At 40.1% G+C, this 18,204-nt stretch overlaps 2 protein-coding genes across 6 annotated transcripts; one reads left to right on the forward strand and one right to left on the reverse strand.

Annotated features, from left to right (window-relative positions):
• Positions 1 to 257: 257 nt before the first annotated feature.
• On the reverse strand, positions 258 to 8,349 carry Usf (upstream transcription factor usf). Of its 4 annotated transcripts, none has more exons than XM_022854680.2 (6): positions 8,293 to 8,349; positions 5,861 to 6,646; positions 4,072 to 4,248; positions 3,607 to 3,697; positions 2,612 to 2,853; positions 258 to 2,203 (listed from the first exon to the last, which is right to left on the reverse strand). In XM_022854680.2, exons 2-6 carry the CDS (start codon positions 5,966 to 5,968, stop codon positions 1,991 to 1,993), a joined length of 831 nt encoding a protein of 276 aa, XP_022710415.1. In that variant the 5' UTR covers positions 5,969 to 6,646; positions 8,293 to 8,349; the 3' UTR covers positions 258 to 1,990. The 4 variants fall into 4 exon arrangements, with proteins under 4 accessions (XP_022710415.1, XP_022710414.1, XP_022710413.1 ...); XM_022854679.2 differs by lacking the exon at positions 8,293 to 8,349 and adding an exon at positions 7,778 to 8,258; XM_022854678.2 differs by lacking the exon at positions 8,293 to 8,349 and adding an exon at positions 7,761 to 8,258.
• Positions 8,350 to 8,778: 429 nt separating this feature from the next.
• LOC111272994 (uncharacterized) lies at positions 8,779 to 15,730 on the forward strand. Of its 2 annotated transcripts, none has more exons than XM_022854676.2 (6): positions 8,779 to 8,904; positions 11,016 to 11,638; positions 11,838 to 12,376; positions 12,866 to 13,115; positions 13,367 to 13,726; positions 13,948 to 15,730. In XM_022854676.2, the coding sequence occupies exons 2-6, from the start codon at positions 11,017 to 11,019 to the stop codon at positions 14,028 to 14,030; spliced, it is 1,854 nt and encodes a 617-aa protein (XP_022710411.1). In that variant the 5' UTR covers positions 8,779 to 8,904; position 11,016; the 3' UTR covers positions 14,031 to 15,730. The 2 variants fall into 2 exon arrangements, with proteins under 2 accessions (XP_022710411.1, XP_022710412.1); XM_022854677.2 differs by lacking the exon at positions 8,779 to 8,904 and having other exon boundaries at positions 10,179 to 11,638; positions 13,948 to 14,045; positions 14,465 to 15,730.
• The last annotated feature ends 2,474 nt before the right edge of the window (positions 15,731 to 18,204 follow it).

Genomic DNA, 18,204 nt, shown 5'->3' on the forward strand with positions numbered 1-18,204 from the left:
ATATAAATATTAAAAAAAAATTAAAAAAAAAATAAATAAATATATATTAAAAAAAAAAAAAAAAACATACGTAAAAATCATGTACGTGCTCCGCATGTGAGTGGGTGTGATTTTGAATAAAACGATTGGTGACGGATACAAAAAGCAGTACTATACGAATCCACTGAGATCGTTTGAAGCCATATCGGCATTGATTCGCTTGTCTGAAATAAATACAAGGGGAGCAGTCACATTTATAGATAAAAAAAACAAGGCTGTGATGGGAATCAATGTGTTATTTGAAAAGTTTACGGTGGTTTATCATAATGTAAACGAGATAGTAAAATACGGTATATCAATACGCCATTATTACAACACAAACAAGTTATATAGTTACACTGATTGGTGGAGTTGCCCAATCTTCGCGCCATAAGGCATGTAGCATCAACATATCACACAACGCAAACGTTCTGCTACACCTTTTCCCCTAATATTATATATATATGTATATACTACTATATTATGATTAGTATTGTTATGTAGTTATATTGTCTCCGTGCTTTTTACAGCTTAATGTTTGCTTTGTTTTTTTTCTTTATAGATAACATTTTTTTATTATTAATAGCTATTCCTTAGCTAATCTAAGAGTCGTAGCTGTCCTTCATGATCATCGATTTCTTAACTGTGGATAATGACGGTATAATACGTTGAATGTGTTCACTTAATCGCGCAGGCTACATCGCATGGTATTGTTCGTTCGCAGGGTCTTATAATCCTGTTCATGTTACTGCGCTGAATTTGTCGTAACGTCATTATCGATAACTACTTAACGGCACTGACTGGGGATTTCAAAGCTTTTCTCAGTTTCATCTTCCTACAACATTTTGTTTTCACATTGCTAGTGAGTGAATTTAATTTATAATGGCGCAATATTATTTGCTGCTAACACTCGGTATTTTTACCATGTATTATAACATAGGCCTGGAGCCTGCACGATGCCCATTGAATGCGAGATCCTTGTCGCTGTTACCCTATATCCTACGTTAGCGTTTCGCTTACGCATGTCTTTCACCGATAACGATGCAAAAGTATAGCTTCAATTTTTTTCAGATTACTATTGAACTGATTCTGATTTTTAAACAACTAATCTTTGCCACGAACCAACAAGTCGCCGTTTATGTTCATTGTATTCTCATAGTTTTTTATTACTAATTTAAGTGGAAAAACAATGAATCACTCCTTTGTCATCTTGCAAAGTCGATATAGTACCATTATACCCCCAAGTCTATATAATCTATATAAAGTCAAAATCACTGTACTGAGAGCCGTCATTCGGACTGATATACAATCACATATGCTCTGGCAGATTTCATTATCGAAATCCATATAGATAGGCAAGCTTTAATCTCACCCAAATTACCAACATTTACTCAGGCACAAATGATCCGCTTTAGTGGTTCTACAGTAAGTTACAAACGACCCGGCTGGGAAACGGATATATACATGCTTGTTATAGATATTACTACGGTTATAGTAAGGTTTTCCATTCTGCATACAAAGACCCAAAAACATGTTTTTTACAGTGATCGCTCCTCTATCTTTTGTCACTAGAACTATCAACATCGTATTGTTTGATGTCTCCTTCCCACGTTTTTGATTCTAACGTATGTTAATTAACGTTAATTAATTAGTTAATTAACGTATGTTAATAATCTAACGTACGGTAATTAAATCAGTGGCCTATGAACGAATTCATCTCTGCCAGACCATCATTTTTTGACATAACACACGCAGTTCAGCATTTTTTTACATGTTTTAAACAATAGACGTGCTGCAAGTAGATTAAGACATGTGTGGCTGTAAATTGTGTGTTATCGATAACGAGGGTAATGGCGTTACTGGTGGGTAATCACCTCAATATGTAGGCTATCTTTCTTATTGGAGGCTATCAGTTCATTCAGTCTATTAATGGACCTAAGCGATCTTAGCCTGGTAGGGTACGTGAGTGGTGTTAATCATCGAGGACACTTTCATCATACGATCCCCCCGATTCGCCCGTTGGAGTTGTTGGTTGCTGTGTTCCAGGGCCCATTGTCGTATCTCGAAAGATGTTGAATTGAATACCTTGCTGAGAAAGGATATCTTTTAGCATTTGGATCTCATGTACAGCCGATTCGTATTTGGCACGCCAGTCAGAAACTTCCATTTGAAGTTGCTCATTTTCCTGATGAGAAAGAAATCGAAAGGAGAGAGAGGATTAGCTTACTTTACTAGATCATACATTTCCTACCTTTAATATGAAAATCAGATACAGCTATGAAGAATATGAAATCTTTTTTCTATATCTACGATATATAAGACCTATTTCTCTATTTCTATTACTATTACGCTAGAACGTATTTTTCGCAAAATATTGTACTCGTTGTATTTCATTTACTAAATAGTAAGGACTCGATTTTCTGTTAGAACACCTCACTGAGAAGGTTTGGGCTTCAAGCAGAGAAGAATATCTAAGATGCCGCCTAGTAAGGAAACTTATCGCTTTGAGAGCTCTTCTCTATATTATACCACATTACCAATAAGAGTGTATGAGGCAGGCATTATATCTGCCTAGAAGATTTGTCGATGTTACCTTGATGAGTTGATGGCTTTTGTCAGCTTTTTCCTTAAGCTCATTGATATAATCACAAGCTTTACTTAGTATAATCCCTTTTGATTGTAATGACTGCGTCTTGTTAGCTCCTTGTGGACTCTCGGAGTTCAGGTTACAGTCGGGTATGATACGGCTGAGCCGCAAAATCCACAAGTTGATTTTGTCCCTCCTGCGTCGCTCAACTTCGTTGTGTGTTGCTCGTCGCCGCTCGTCACGTGCCACTAATATTCATACCCATCATAGTAACATAGTATAAAAATAAAAGTACACGCCATTTAGTTATCAACTTGAGGCTAGTTGCACACACACGCTAAACTTTATCTCGCCTACTGGAATCGTCTACATCAGACTTTTAATGGGGCGGTGCGCTAGTTCCATTCTCTTATGGTCCAAGCATGAACCAAAAGGTCATTCGCTCATTTTGTTCGTTACTTTTCATTCCTACAGAACATTTATATCCACTCAGCGAACAGATAAAATTTGAAATTCCACAGTCTCAATCCCTTACAATTTACTTATTCATCATCCAGCTTCTATGGGACCCGATGATAGGACGAAGTGATCTAATTACTCACTGCATCATCGACTAACACACCAAAGAAAGATAAATCCTGTAATTCATGCTTTTGAAAAACAAATGCATGGGTACAGTTATTTCAGAGATATTTCTATGCACCTATGCCATATTATAATGCCAATAATCTACAAGACAATAGTGGGTTTGAGAAGAAAAAAATGGTATTCTGCGTAATCTAATCACATTGTAGAGAATGCGAACAAGCGCTACGTAGAACTACGTAGATCAGACGGGTTTAGCTCACACAATAATGGGTACGGACAATGGATACACAAGCATTACGCAAAGCATTAGAGCCATTCCTGCAGCCGACAATAATAATATAATTTGAAAATATAATTTTTTCCGATTGCAACTATAATACAGTAGTACTCACGCCCACTAAAGCAACACATACTTGTCTTGGTTATTCGAGTTGTAGACGCTGTTGGCGACGTGAACGTTGCCGATGAGTTTTTTGAAGGCATAATAGCTCGCTGCGAAGCCGTCTGAAAATTTGCCAGTTCAATTAGGCAGGTAATCAGTAATGGTATGAAGACGTAAAAGTTTGTAGTGGACACAGCTTAACAAGTTTGTTAGCGTAAAATTCAGTTTTGCTTTACAAACAGTAAGAGATTATTTGAATATCCAAGACGCACATATGGCAATATGCATGTGTATCTAACGGTTTTATTCCGTAAAAAAAAGTTCAGTAAATTACATTAAAGAAATATACTCAAATTACCAATGATTCTCTTAGGCCAACTAGATGTCAAGAAAATTATGATAAACCAGATAATTCACCTTATCACATTGCATTACACACAAACCTTCTATTACACCCGGTAATAACTAAGCTCATTGTTATCATTTGTATTATTACCGTGATGACGGCAGCATTCTCTGTCGGCGCCATCATAACATAAAAGGGACCAGTCGGGGTAGTTGCTAAGGCATCTGTTAGAGGGGCATTTGTTTGGAAGACTCCATTCGTGCTTCCGACTACCTGAACCGCAGTAGTCCCTTCAGCAACAACGGTTGTTCCATCACTGCCTGATACCTAAAATTTGGGAATAATAATTTTAGGTATCTTTCCTTTTGCCGCTGTTGCTTGTATCTTCAGAACCAACTTCTTAAAATCTCTAGATAAGCGCTGTTTTTGCGTGTCTACGCCTACTAATCATCTCATCTGGGATGATAACGTCCCTGACGAACACTGAAAAAGATGACGATACTGTACCAAAATGGAACAGCTATTTCAGATTGCGCGGAAAACTCAACACAGTAAAATATTTTCTTCATTTATCGTATATGCAAGTAGATTTTACAAACAATGGGATATACCTAGATTCGAAAAGACAAGGACACACTTTCTGTCTATTTTGCGGCCTATAACCTCAATTCAATGATTTTGAGGTACACTATTTTTACATGTAGAAATAAAATAGCGGTGCTGTAATATACCAAATAACATCACCAGCTGGTATAACTCAGCAGGATTTTAAAGATATACTTGTTCTGAATAGATATGAAATACGGCGTATATTAACTCAAGCTGTAGCATTCCTCCCGTTCTGAAAACCGTGCCCGAATGTATACATGTTGTTTACGAGAAACGCAAATAGAAAGTGAAAGCATACCTGCGTTAAGGCCAGCTGCCCTCAATAGAAGCTCTTAAGAGTGAACTGAGGTGTCCTCTTGACCATGATTGCCACATTGTCAGGTAACACAGCTCCGAACTACTGTTCAATTAAATTTTGTTTTGGGAAGCGTATATATTTAGGTTTGAAACCATTGGTGTAATCAAGATGCAGTAGCTATCAGTGTTGTTCTTCTGTTGGTACAACGGAAATATGTTTGACTCGTTACTGGTCTTCCTAGAGTTACATTAACTCCGGAGAACCTGCTTTCGACGCACTAGACTTGGCTATGAACTAAGCTCGAAATAATCACCAGCTTACCTATACTTTTTAAGCGATCTATTTTGCTCTATCAAAGTGCAGATACTTCCAAAAAGTATATTTACACAAACCGACGTTCCTAGAATAGTACAGACAAAACAAAAAATTCTTTCACAGAAAAGCTTCCTTTGGAATATATATTTGACTTGTACAGAGGTAGCGATCCAGTGAGAACTATTGCGAATTGAAGTCGTTATTGCTAGACGAGCACATAGCGCTATAATATCTACAATATTTCGTTTAACGACTAACTGGCACGGATGTCTGAAACCATCACGAAATAATAACATTTCCAAATGATACCACATGAATTCACTTTTAGCAAAACTAGTTTGAATAATTTAAACTACCGAATCCCATTCTAGCAGTGCAAGGAAATACGTTGGCATCTCCTCTTCTCTTATATTTGGGTAATTCAGTTACCTGTGCTATGAACGACCTACTTTCAATGGTCTTTAGCTACTTGCGGAGTCGGACTTAGGCTGCCACCCTGGCAAAGAAGAATGTCATTACTTCGAGTACTTTGAGTTTCTCTTTAAATGACTCTGGATCTATTTGCATGCAGTAAGCATCAATAGGGGTTAACACGTTCTGCAAATATATGTACTGGGAATTCATTTACGGACATAACTTACCACTCACTCTTCCTAGTAACTGCATAGCTATTATTAATTACGCAAGGATTACAAATTATTATGAAGATCCACATACCTGTACCACGCGATATGTAACGCCGTCAGGACCCAGTAGCTGGGCGCTTCCGGTCAGATCATCACCGATTTGTGTCGGCTTCGTATCTTCAAGAATAAACGTCTCCATTGGAACACTTTTGAATTAAATATGCCGCTCACCACGGCACTCACAGGGGTATATAGAAGGTATAATTAACAACAACGGTTTTGGAGAATTCACGACCACACACTTATTACAGTTGCAATTTACAGTTGTTGGTACGTTTAAGGCTATTGACGCACCTGCCGAGGTTCACGCATTTCGCTCATAACTCCCAACTGCAACGAGATTTAAACAGCTAACTTCTTCTGTTTTACTGCCGTAGGCGTCTCGTACCCCCGTGCTGTTCTCTCTGGAAAGTTCAGAGTCCGAATGGTGGCCAAGAGCCTGTGCTAGTCGACGGTCCGGCCGTCAATAGTTCAATTAGTTTACCACCACATTGAATAGATCATGCACACAAGCACACATCGACACAACGAATTGTCATAGACGTCTCCGTGGAACGACGATCTCGCGCGGTTTCTAATCTTCATTGATCAGCTCATCGTGTCATTTTTAATGCACCGGTGTCCTAGCTAGCTTTAGTAACTAATAATATCAGCAACAATTGTTGTATCAAACATTTGTGCCATCCCAGTCACCTTATAACTGTTGTCCGCTCATACCGCTGATCGGTTCGCCGTTGATGATACTTTGCAGTAGTCAGTTGGGATTGATCCAATGTCATCCGGCAAGCGGAACTGAGACGAGCTTCTGTGAGCCCGCCTATAATTTACATAAACAAAGGAAAATAAACAACGATTTGTGATTATCTATTATGCATGTTTTTGCTACTTTGAAACTAAAAAAAAGCTTTCAAACAGTTGCCTTTCTTTTTTTAAATTAAACTGGTGCACCGTTATGGGCAGAAGAAAAATAATCTCTATTTTATTTTTTGATTAACATGTATTGTGCGCTTATCGCTACACATAGGAAACTTATCTTCAATTATCTGCTGAAGCATTTATTGTTATCATGACTGCAAAGTATAAAGTATTTGTCTTGCTTGTCACATTGGTAGAATCGAGTAGGAAAGCGGCAAAGCCAAGATCAAGCTCAATCATGACAAACAGCATCGTAGTATGAAAAAGTACTGTCACTAATAATAATAATGACAATAATAACATAATATGGGGAAAACTCGGTTCGTTGAAGAACTCATCTCGTGCGGCATAAACACAACCATTACCATCACGATCAAAATTTGTTATCCATAGTCCTCTTCAACCTGCATTGAGGCTTCTCCAATGTAGTTGCAAACAAAAAACAATGTTCATTACTTTACACTACCAATAGGTGTTTAGTGTACCAGTGCGAAAAGACGGCAAAAGTAGCTTGGCGTTCAGCTCACCTTGTTCTTTATCTCTGCATTTTGTACTTTTAAGCAAAACAGTGTAATAGCAGTACGCCACACAAGATTATTTTTCAGTTAAACTCGTCCCAAGAAGCCCCAGAGGCAGTTACAAATCATTGAAATTTATATTTGTCATCTGTAGGCCAGAATATTATAGTGCGGACTATGTTGTGCTTGCAACACCAGCTGTCGCTAGGGGGCCCTTGCGCTAGTGCACGATATGGATTCCGCTATAGCTGTGTGGCAATTCCGTTCACCTGCTTTTGATTATTTTGTATATCTTTGGTATGTATTACTGCGGTGCCGTGTATTGGAAACTGTATTTTGTTCGACCAACACCAATTTGCTGCTTGATGAACAACTCGATACGGTCGTATCGCGCTTTTCTGAACTGCGCACAGAGCCCGTACTAGCAACAGTAATGATTGATCCGGCTATTATTAGTTTATCGTCGCCTTCCGTCATAATTATCCTAGTAAACCGTACCTTACCAGAGTACGCACACATTTGCAGCTATTCCAATTGAAACGAGTGTTTGCTGGCGCCTTTACGTTCGCTTGCTTACTTGCTCGTTTGTTCGTTCGTTCGCGAATGTCGCCGTTGCTGCTATTGTTATTGTTGTTGATGCCGCTGCATCACCCGCGAGCTGAACTCCTGCAGCCGCCCGGAGCAGCGGGCCCACCACAGCCACAACTAGGAGCAGCTCGACTGCTCAAAAGCTCTTCTCCCTCTAATGGTGAACAAGCATTAGCGATGGCTGCTGTTGGCTGACTGCTCGGGTGCCATCAGCACACTGATGTGATCACGGGGACAAACAAGGGTCATGTGACTCGTTAGGAGAAAGGAGAATTGCGCGGGGCCCGCCACGATTTTGGCGCTGGGGCACGAACACGCTACAACTGATACTACTTTTGCTACTAAGCATAACATTGCAAGAGAGGAGGACACTGGTTGGGACAAGAGACAAACCGCACACAGGTAGGGACTGATTCATTAGGGTTCACCATTTCTTATTTACCTGTATGAGACAGGACATAGATTGGACGTACGACGACGACGGGTTTTGGGACGCATAAAGACTTCCATACACGCACACACGCACGCGCATACATACACATAAAGAGACACACACACATGCACCCCACAAACAAACACCCATAGAAGCACATAAACGCCGTACTCTGCTACAGTAACAAGGACAGAGGCAGTTTTTAAACTACGATAGCCACTTGGTGAGCTCCCACTGCTACCATCGCTACGACGGAAACGTAGGCAGTCGATCACTTGGTCTCTGGTAGATCACTCATGCAAGAAGTCTGGCTGGCGGGCACTGATCGGTGTTGTAGGCACACACTACCACTTTCGGCAGTTATATGACTGTGTATGACTCTGGTTGAAGGCTGTGTGTGTTCGTGTGTGTGGCTGTGTATATTACTGTGTCGCTATATTGAGGGCTGTATATCCCAGCTGGTGATTATCACTGTGTATCGGTGTATAAAAAATAGCCTAAGAGAGCAGAAATACCCAATTGCCCTCTCGGCCGCTCGACTACCTACGACAGTAGAATTTTCGAGGAGTAAAGCCTAGAAAAAGACTGCCGACGTGCGCATAGACAACCAGCGTGTTAGAGGTATATCATTTGTTTTAAGGTGAAATTGGCACGTAGTTCACCCATTGCATAATTAATGTGTGTCTGAATACTGTTCTTACGCGTTTAATTAAAACGCGCACGAAAAATGACAGGTCATAAATAGGACGTCTTGTCGATATTGATAGAGGGCGCTACCGTTGTTGGCGCTCTTTTTCAAAACACGCCAGCTGTGAACGTGGGAATTTTGTTCGATTTCGGATAGCTATATTGACGAGCGACTTGAGGTTGATGAATCAGTGGAGTCGTATCGTCTTTACGTAACTTTAAGTGCCAAAAGACTCGCCTTTGATGTCGAAGCATCTTTCCGTTTCTGAGATTGTCTAATCTTTCGCCGTCGCTTATTTGTGAGAACATCTCATACATGTTTACGCAAGCTTTAAATGCAGAAGCTAACTGAAGAAAGCAGTTGCGATCCAGAATATTTGTCAGAACACTGGGAGCTCCATAAATAATACTGATATAGCGTATGTGATAATCAGTTGCTTGTACCGTGTGTAACTAAAAACGCCTGAGTCTTTTACTAAGGCTTTTTTTTATATTGGATTGAAGTTTCATATATTTGGAAGATTCGATGGTTCGAAGATAATTCGAGATTTACATCGCAAAAAGTACTGGCAAGATATAGGCATCTTCCGCCTTCACCGGCTGAAATGCTATATAAAGTGATTCTTTAATGGGACTATATGGATAATCAGCAATTAGTGCAAGACAACAGCTTCTTTACGATTTGACGTTCCACAACGCACTGACGGAAAAACAATGGGTAACTATAAAAATCGACGACGAAGTGCAAACCTTCCAGTTCAAACAACTAGACGCTGTGTTGTCATCGGCTGCGGTTTATCCTCGCGGACAGCGCCATCGACAATCAGCTTCCATGCCTTTCCAAAGGGGACAACGGCTTGGGTACAGGCCCAGTGTATTGCATATTTACCAGCAGATGTCGACCTAACAAAAGCTTATATCTGCTCGCGGCACTACGATCCATCCTTTATAAACGTTTCTCGAGTACCGCCATTTCGACGTTTGCTAGCTTCAAATGCCATACCAACGATATTTACCGACAACGCCCAGCAACTACCTCTGTCCCCTGGTAACGTTATAGTGACGGATAGATCGACGGACGTTGACGATCCGGATACGCCCGAATCAGACAATGAGAACAATTCCAGTGTGGTCGCGTTAGCGGAACACGCCAATAGCGCAATGGTGGTACCGCCTCTTATTACTAAACCAATATCACCTATAGCATCTGAAAATGAGTCTAGCTCAGAAGAAGAGGCCGCAGAAGGTGGTGCCTCAGCTGTCATGGTTGAACACACTGCTGCTTGGCAGTATAAAAAGCGGAAGCACATCAGGTTTTTACGTAGGCAAGTTCTGGCCAAATCAACGGAGCCCGTAGCCAAGAAACGACATAACTTTGATCTCATAGACGAGGAACAAGAGTTTGAATCGAAATGGGGTCAAAAAATAAGCCGACAATCGCTAAAGTTCACCCCAGTTAGGGAGTCTATTAAAACTGACATTTCTCATATGGCAGACGAGCTGGAGTCAGCCAATACATCAATTGTCGACTTCGTGGCGTCTTTCGCTTTAGTCAAAGCTCAGTGTGACAGGGTAATGCATATCAGTATGGAGGTTAACGACAAACTTCCTGTGCAACTTCGAGATGCAATAGCGAAACTTGCCGATACGGTAAACAGCGTCCAGTGGAAAGTTCTGACGCATACAGCCGGAAACAATAACTGTTCTGTTGTGGAACCGCAAATTGAAATCTATCACAGTGGAGTTGTCGCGAAAGGTTGCCAGACTCCTAATGACCACCGTTTCGACGGCTATGTTCGATCGCCGTCTCCAAAAGAAATCTGTGAGAAAGAAATTAGGGACCGCGAAACCCAAGGATCGCTCGAAGCTTACGATTTGTCTCTTTCAGCCAGAAGCATACAGACGTCTAATCATATACGTGATGGCATTTGGTATTGACTTCACACAATGTTTTCTAAAATTATTTGATCGCGAGAAAGAAAAGCCAAATTAAACTCTGAACTAAGCTTCTTCCTTTTTTGGTAACTTTAATCCTGTTTTTTTAGAATGTACGATTTCTCGTCATCGGACGATGATAGTGGTGGCCTTATAATAGGCGGGGAGGATCGAGGCACCTCATTAGCCGCGTCGCTCCCATCAATTTCGTCATTTAACAATTACCAGAAAAGACAGAATAAAAAAAAGGAGATTAAGGAAAAAATGGCAGCATCACCAAGTAATCCGAGTTCTAAAAAGGCTTCTGGTACTGCGAGTTCCAAGCCAGTAAAATCTTCGAAAGTCGTCAAAGTGCCCAAGCCCCCAAAAGTGCCTGCGGCTAAAACGGCTAAGACTACTAAGGCTCCGAAGGCTGCGAAGGTTCCAAAAGCTACCAAGGTTCCTCCTATTTCGAGAGCTTCACAAATTCTAAAGGAATTTCCTGTAAAAGGAACGAAAGCAGATTCAAAGCCGACTCTAACTAAGACAACTTCAACTAAAGCGACGTCAGTGTCTCCCTCCAAACCTCTATCAGTAAAAGTGACACCACCTAAATCAGCATCGGTTAAAGGAAGTCCACCAAAAATGACTCCGATTAAAACTACAACAGTTAGCCCGAAGGCCTCGAGGAATTCTAAAAGCCCCAAGAAAATCAAAGCTGAACCCAAAGGCGGCCTGAAACTCCGCTTGTCAAGTAAGCAATACAAACATTTCTCAACTATTGTGATCTTATCGTGAATCTTACCACGATAGTAGTAAAAGATGAATACACACACTGCATGGCCTTTTTTGCTTAAACAAAAGTTCTATCTTCAACAGATTTTATGTTTTTCAAAAACCAGAAACAAACGAAAAAAATTCGTCTAATCGAGTACGTGTTGTTTCGTGAATAGTTGGTGGCAATGCTCCTTCAATCGATAACAGCAGCGCATTCGATATAGAGAATATTATCGACCTGGTGGCTTCAGGAGGACTTGGAGGGCTGGATGATGAGGACCAACAATTTCAGCAGCAACATCAACAACAGCGACACCAGTCACCATCTTTACCAGAACAACAGCAGAGACAGCAAAAAGCAAAAAAGCCACGTTCGCCTGCAAAAAATCCAGTCGGTCCTGGGAGTCCAGGAGGTCCCGTTGGACCACCTGGGTTTCCTGCAGGTGTCGTACCACCAAAGAAGCCACGGAAAAAACGGCCAACTTCTGATGCAGTTTTTGATACACAGGCGGCTGCAGCTCGGGCAGCTGCATTGGCCGACGAGGTCATTGCTGCCGTTGCCGCTGAGGTTGAGGTCGAGGGGGGAATAAGTGATGATGACGCCGACCCTTCAACGGCAGATCCTCACCGACTTACCGTTGTGATTCCTGGTGAAAACGAAGAGGAGATCGATGCGATAACAGGATCTCCGCAACATGAGCAAGATGCGATTCAAGTATGCTTTTAGTTATCTTGTTTGCTTGGTAGTTCGATTGCTGAGTGGTTTGGCCTTGGGTATGATTGTCTTAATATAGTGCTTCAACTCACTTTAGTTTACTGCATGTATTCAAAAAAAAGTATACTGCTTATAACCAGGTAATTAAAGTCTTTAATAAGAGCTTACTGGGTATCAGGAGATGATTCACTTATATAGAAAAAAAAAAGCGAAAAAAAAATTTTTTAAATATAGTACTGCGGTAGCGCCAAGGCAATAACTCAGTGGAAGTGGTATGTATGTATTGTTCGGTATAATACAATTTTACTGTGTCTTTTTGGAAGTGGTCACGTAGTTGAGCACTCAATAAAACGTGCGCATTAGGCATTTAGTACTTAGGGTAAACAGGCCAGAAAAACTCCTTTGAGCTTACAATTCTGTGTAAGCAAACAGCGCACCTTTTCTTAGTTCCTAACCATTTTTCCCGTCGTTTTTGATCGTTTATATCAGGGTATGTTGAGTATGTCTGGAACATACTCGTTTGCGGCTACTGCTAGTGATGAGATCAAACGTAGTAAAACGGCTGGAAACTTAGAACGGTTGAAGCAGCGACTCGCTGCCAAACGAGGCATTTTATCCCCTGGGCGCCCCGGTCAACCAGAACGACGCGGTGGGGTCGGGGGTTTGATGGGCCACCAACGGGATGAGGAAGACGAGTTTGAACGAGCACTCAGGAATTGCAGACAAGACGACGATTTCAGTGAGCATTTGATTAGATATTTTAAAACTAGCGATTACGCATAGACACGCATAGAAATGCGTACACCCATACGTGGACACTGTTCGGTGTAGAAAAAATACTAACCTGAATAACTAAAAATTCATTAATGCAACCTTAAAATTCCGTCTTATATTATGTCACTTTATCTTCGGTTTTATTTACGAAAAAAGTTACTGATTCCTAGAAAATAAGGTGCAACTTTTTTTCTCTTTTCACACTGCCGCTTGCAGTATACCTCGGCATCGACGCCAATGATGATGACTGGAAATCAATGAAAAAGCGTGCAAAAAGTAGTGGTGGTCGTATTAGCACTAGCGGTACCGACCAGACGTGGAACCCCAAAGGCGTGTCTCTGAAAGGGGTTACTAAAGGTGAACAGCGGCCTCAAAGAGAAGGCGTCAAACGCGAAGTAATGGAAAGTACTTTGGCGGAAAGTACGAAATTCGATCCAGCCCTAGAATCAGGCCCAGATGAGGACCAGGTTAAGGCTCCGAAAGTCAAAGGCCCACCTCGTGAAAAGAAGGACCCCGTATCTAAAATGGTTAAGTCTAAGAAGGAAGTTGTTCAGAAGGTCTCAACGGAACCAAAAAGTAAGTAAACGTTAAGTACGTTTAAGTAAACGTTAGGGTAGCAAAAACGGTCTTGATGTGATACAATATGTACGAATTCATGGATATTTTGAACGTGAATAGTTCAGTTTGTTTCAAGCGGCGAAAAACAAGCCAGCTTCTCTGTAACCAATTGAAGCCAGTGTATGGATTAAATTTATTTAATTCATGTACGGTTCCTTTGATTTTATCTGTTTTCACAGTTCGACGACCCGGAAAGAAAGGAATGGCGACGGCTAAGCAACGTTTAGGCAAGATACTTAAGATCCACCGAATGTACCATTAAGAGGACGACGGCAAGGTAGAATGCAAAAACTTTGTTGCTTAATGTATTGCCAACGGTGTCTGCCTTCATTTAGCGCTTCGCATGACCCGTTCAGTGAACCGACAAATGGCACAAATGAGAATCCAGTTGAGAGATAATAAATTCTCTCAACTGGATAGAAGATACAAGCCAATAATCAGCCCTAATGGGCAGGCCCGTAAAAACTCGACTTTCCTTTAAAACTCCACCGTCTGCTGGTCTGTCACGTCTTATAGTGGTTACAAGGTGATCCGAGATCACTTGTGTCCATTACGCGTCCCTGTATTTACTCGCTTTATTGAATCGTCTTGATATTGCGGTGATTTCACTGAAGTGCCCTATCATGTTTGCTACGTCAGTTCATTGTCATTATTACCATTATATTACATTAAAGACTTTTTGCACATCATTTGCAGTATGGCTGGGAGAAGCGAAAGTGAACGTACCAGCTGTGGCCCACATCATTAATCTGTACTGTAAATTACAGTGACCTACGTAGGATAAATAAATTTTTTAATTAATCTTTTTTTTATCGTACGATCACGTCCATTCTAAGCTATTTACACGCATCATATGTAGGTAGGTCTCTATGCGTCTTCGGACCCATTACATTTATGGGATTGATTATCAATTCTGTTGTCTGGTGCTCATGTCTTATGCACCGTTGCATCATACAGCTTATTTATATTTGTTCTTTATAAGGAGACAGGCTGTGGAACTATTTATGCACGATCGTAAATATTGACTTGGTATTAGCGTTTTGGTAAATTCATCACTGTCATATGTGGAATAACCCATCAATCATCGTGTATTTAGGATGCAATTTTATAACTGTCACCACTACGCCAACCACAATATGTATTTACAATGTATTCAGTTTAGCAGTGGTAAAATCCTTAGTTTTATAACCGGAGTATTATAACTGAGCATCGCGTTCAAATATATATATATGCCTCATATCAATTGTACTTATGATAGAAAAACGCTGTGTATGAAGAACATCTTGTTTGCTTTATGTAGTGCTCCTTCGGAAAATGTAACATTTTGTTAGTATAAACCTCATTTGAGTGAAGAGCACTTCCGTTTTTCCAAATGTTTGATCGGCGGCTACAGCATTATCTGCTGTGATCATCATCATTGTTAGCCATTCAATAAGAATGTTGTCGGAACGTTGTGAATTGTTTTGTCTAATATCTGCTTACTATGTAAACCTATTTATCCTAATGGCACGCACGTGATAAGCTCAAATCAACGTTCGTTTTGTCGTTTTCTCCATACAGAGAAAATTTGAGAATATAGAGATATGGCGAGGAAAGAATTGGAAAATGACTAATAAGAATGTGTAGTAGGATGCCAGAAATAAAATAGAATTATGAGCATTGTATATACCCATTTAAAACATTTAGGATGATGAATTACATTGTATACCATTCAGCAGCAGTATATGCGCCACAAATAAGCTAGGTTTCTTCTAGCGGTACTATTATTGTAGTCGTCATCATCGTATTACGATTAATAGTACTCATCGGGACACCAATATTGCTGCGCGGGGGGCTTTCTTAAACCCTCATTATCGACAGTGTCACAGTGTATGCGTCACCATAGTAGAAAGGTGACACTACGAAAATCTGAACATATAATAAAAGATGTTAATAAAACAATAGTGTCCGCTATTATCGTGCGATGCTAGTCTCTTTCATACTCATGTAGTTATTGAGGAGCTAATCCAGACTCCAGGCCTGAGCTGGTTATCCAAGGTGTTGAACGTATTCAATTAATCTTTTAAAATAATCAGGCCCTCGGTTAAACGCGTCTCTAGTTGAAGTGCTGGATGGAGAATTCGAAATGTCTTAGATTTTGTAGTTCAAAGAGACAGCGAAATTGACCCCATGAAGATGACACAGTAATAATCCAAAACTTGACGCACTGTAATAAAATCATTAGACAGGGCTCTGTAAGTCATCAGCCGTCTAATAAACGCCTGCGAATAGCCGGACTTATGTATATTACTACTGTACTTCGTCTAATACAATGGCTATTTATCCTTGCGTCTTTTGGTGTTGTGTTACAGCCCTAGTGGTTTTTCAAAAATAATTCAAATAGTCTGGTTTATCTTTTCATATTCTAAAGTAAACGCTTTGTGTGTTTTAGAAGGACTTACCTATAGGTTGTAGTCGTGATAGATAATGCCGAACTCAAGAAATATCATTATTTGCTTCGGGTATACATATTACCACATTGTCATAATCTTTGGACAATTTCCGTATTTGTTCTTGGCAAGTGAATCTTTACTGAAGGCATTTAGATTATTATCTCATTAGTGATCGAATATAGGTTTAGTAATGAATATAAATTATCTCAAATCGAACCTGAGCTCCTACATATACATACATGAATTCTAAGTGTTTGTTCCAAATATGGGTTTGATCTGGGTTAAAAATAACGTGCGATTTGTACGTGTTTACACTAATGCAGACTAAACGTCTTCTACGGATATGACATCCGACAAAAAAAAACATTAATTTTTGGGAATATTCCTCGCTGATAATAGCTTCGATAATTAGAAAACTTTATACAACCAAACTAGGCGTAAAACACGTTCTGATAGAAAAATGTTTTAACGCTAGATTTTGTGGATCTCACAAATTCGCTCAGTGTTATGCCTCACAATGCATGTATGTGTATGCTAATCTCTAGTCCAAAACTAGGCTTTTCTTTATTTCCGAGACACTGATCAATATAAACTAGTTCGAACCAGTTCAGTTTTTGTTTGCAACGATTAAAGGCAATTATCATATTTACTCTTTCTCCAGGCCTCACTTTTTCTTGAAAGGTTTTATATAACCTGCACTATTTTCTGCTAGTTTTTTCTCACACGGTACACGCATCAGCCTCACAAATTTATTTTGCGTATTCTTCAACGTTCGTTACTCGTATTTCCGTAATGAGGTATTTCAGTAAGTCAAGAGAGCGGCAAAAACCTCCGTGGTGTGTTTTACCAGATACCTATATCTCTGCATACATATATTTATATAAACGTTTGAAGTTTTTCGTAGCCGATGATAAGTTAAGCAACAAAAAACGTCGGATTATCTCTTAGCCTTCTCATCGATTCCTTAGCTAACCGAATAAAAACGCGTTGTGGTATGGATTCCCGTGCGGCTTGCTGTTCGTACTGAGTTAGTTCAACTTACGTATTTTCAATCCTAGATGGATCGTCTCACCAACATTTTCCCTCCGTAGCATATAAATTCCAAGGCGTCGCTTTTGTTAACATAGAGACTGCTTTGGTACGGATTGTGCTAGTCCTGGATGGTTATACTTTTTGGGACATGAACAATCCAGTGGCTACCTCACGGCTAAAGTCTTTAGCCCATCGGAACTCCAAACACTGCTATTAACTGTATTGCCATAAATAATTTTAACTTCCCTTTCTCGGCTCGTTTATGTCAAACAGTATTTTCGTCATGTCCACAACTGGTTTCCTAGCTTCAGGCATCATCAACTTGAGGCAAGATAGACTAGTGCTTCTCTATCAAGATACACTACCAGATATCAGGCACTTCTAACCAACCTTATGCGGTTTTCACCTAGCGACATATTTATTGCTGAACTTTTTTGTTTCTATAGCATGCTTTCGCTTTTTATGATGCCGACTAAAGTCAATTCTTTACCATCTGCGCGGAAACTGTTTTTAAGGTACTATACACCTCATCTCCGGCGTTTGTGCGTCCCGCGCCGTAACGGCAATTACTAAGTAGTCAGTATAGTGCCTCACTGATAGCAATAAATTTATGCTCATGACACTTAGCAATAGGTTTTTAATTTAAACATTTTATTATGAAATAAGTCTAGACCCTTGGGGTATGCTTGCCATCTCCATTATATCAGTCCCGCCTCAACGTTTTCGCTATTAAATTCTCTCTGAGAAACTCCGTACTTACTTTAACGAGTCAACGTAGACATCTTTCATTTACCAGTGTGTCAAAAACTTATTGAATACGGTTTTGACATACGTCAAAAATCACCGCCAGGAACTGGCGATACCTGTAGACTTGCCAAAAAATAATCCGGGTCAGGGATACTACATTTTCTATAATCGACTCTCGGCTTGGTTGCATTTCTTTTTACCTAGGATTAAGAAGATTAAAATAGT

The sequence above is a fragment of the Varroa jacobsoni genome, unplaced genomic scaffold, assembly GCF_002532875.2.
Source record: "Varroa jacobsoni isolate VJ856 unplaced genomic scaffold, vjacob_1.0 contig04202, whole genome shotgun sequence".
In the NCBI taxonomy this organism is placed as follows: Eukaryota; Metazoa; Arthropoda; class Arachnida; order Mesostigmata; family Varroidae; genus Varroa; species Varroa jacobsoni.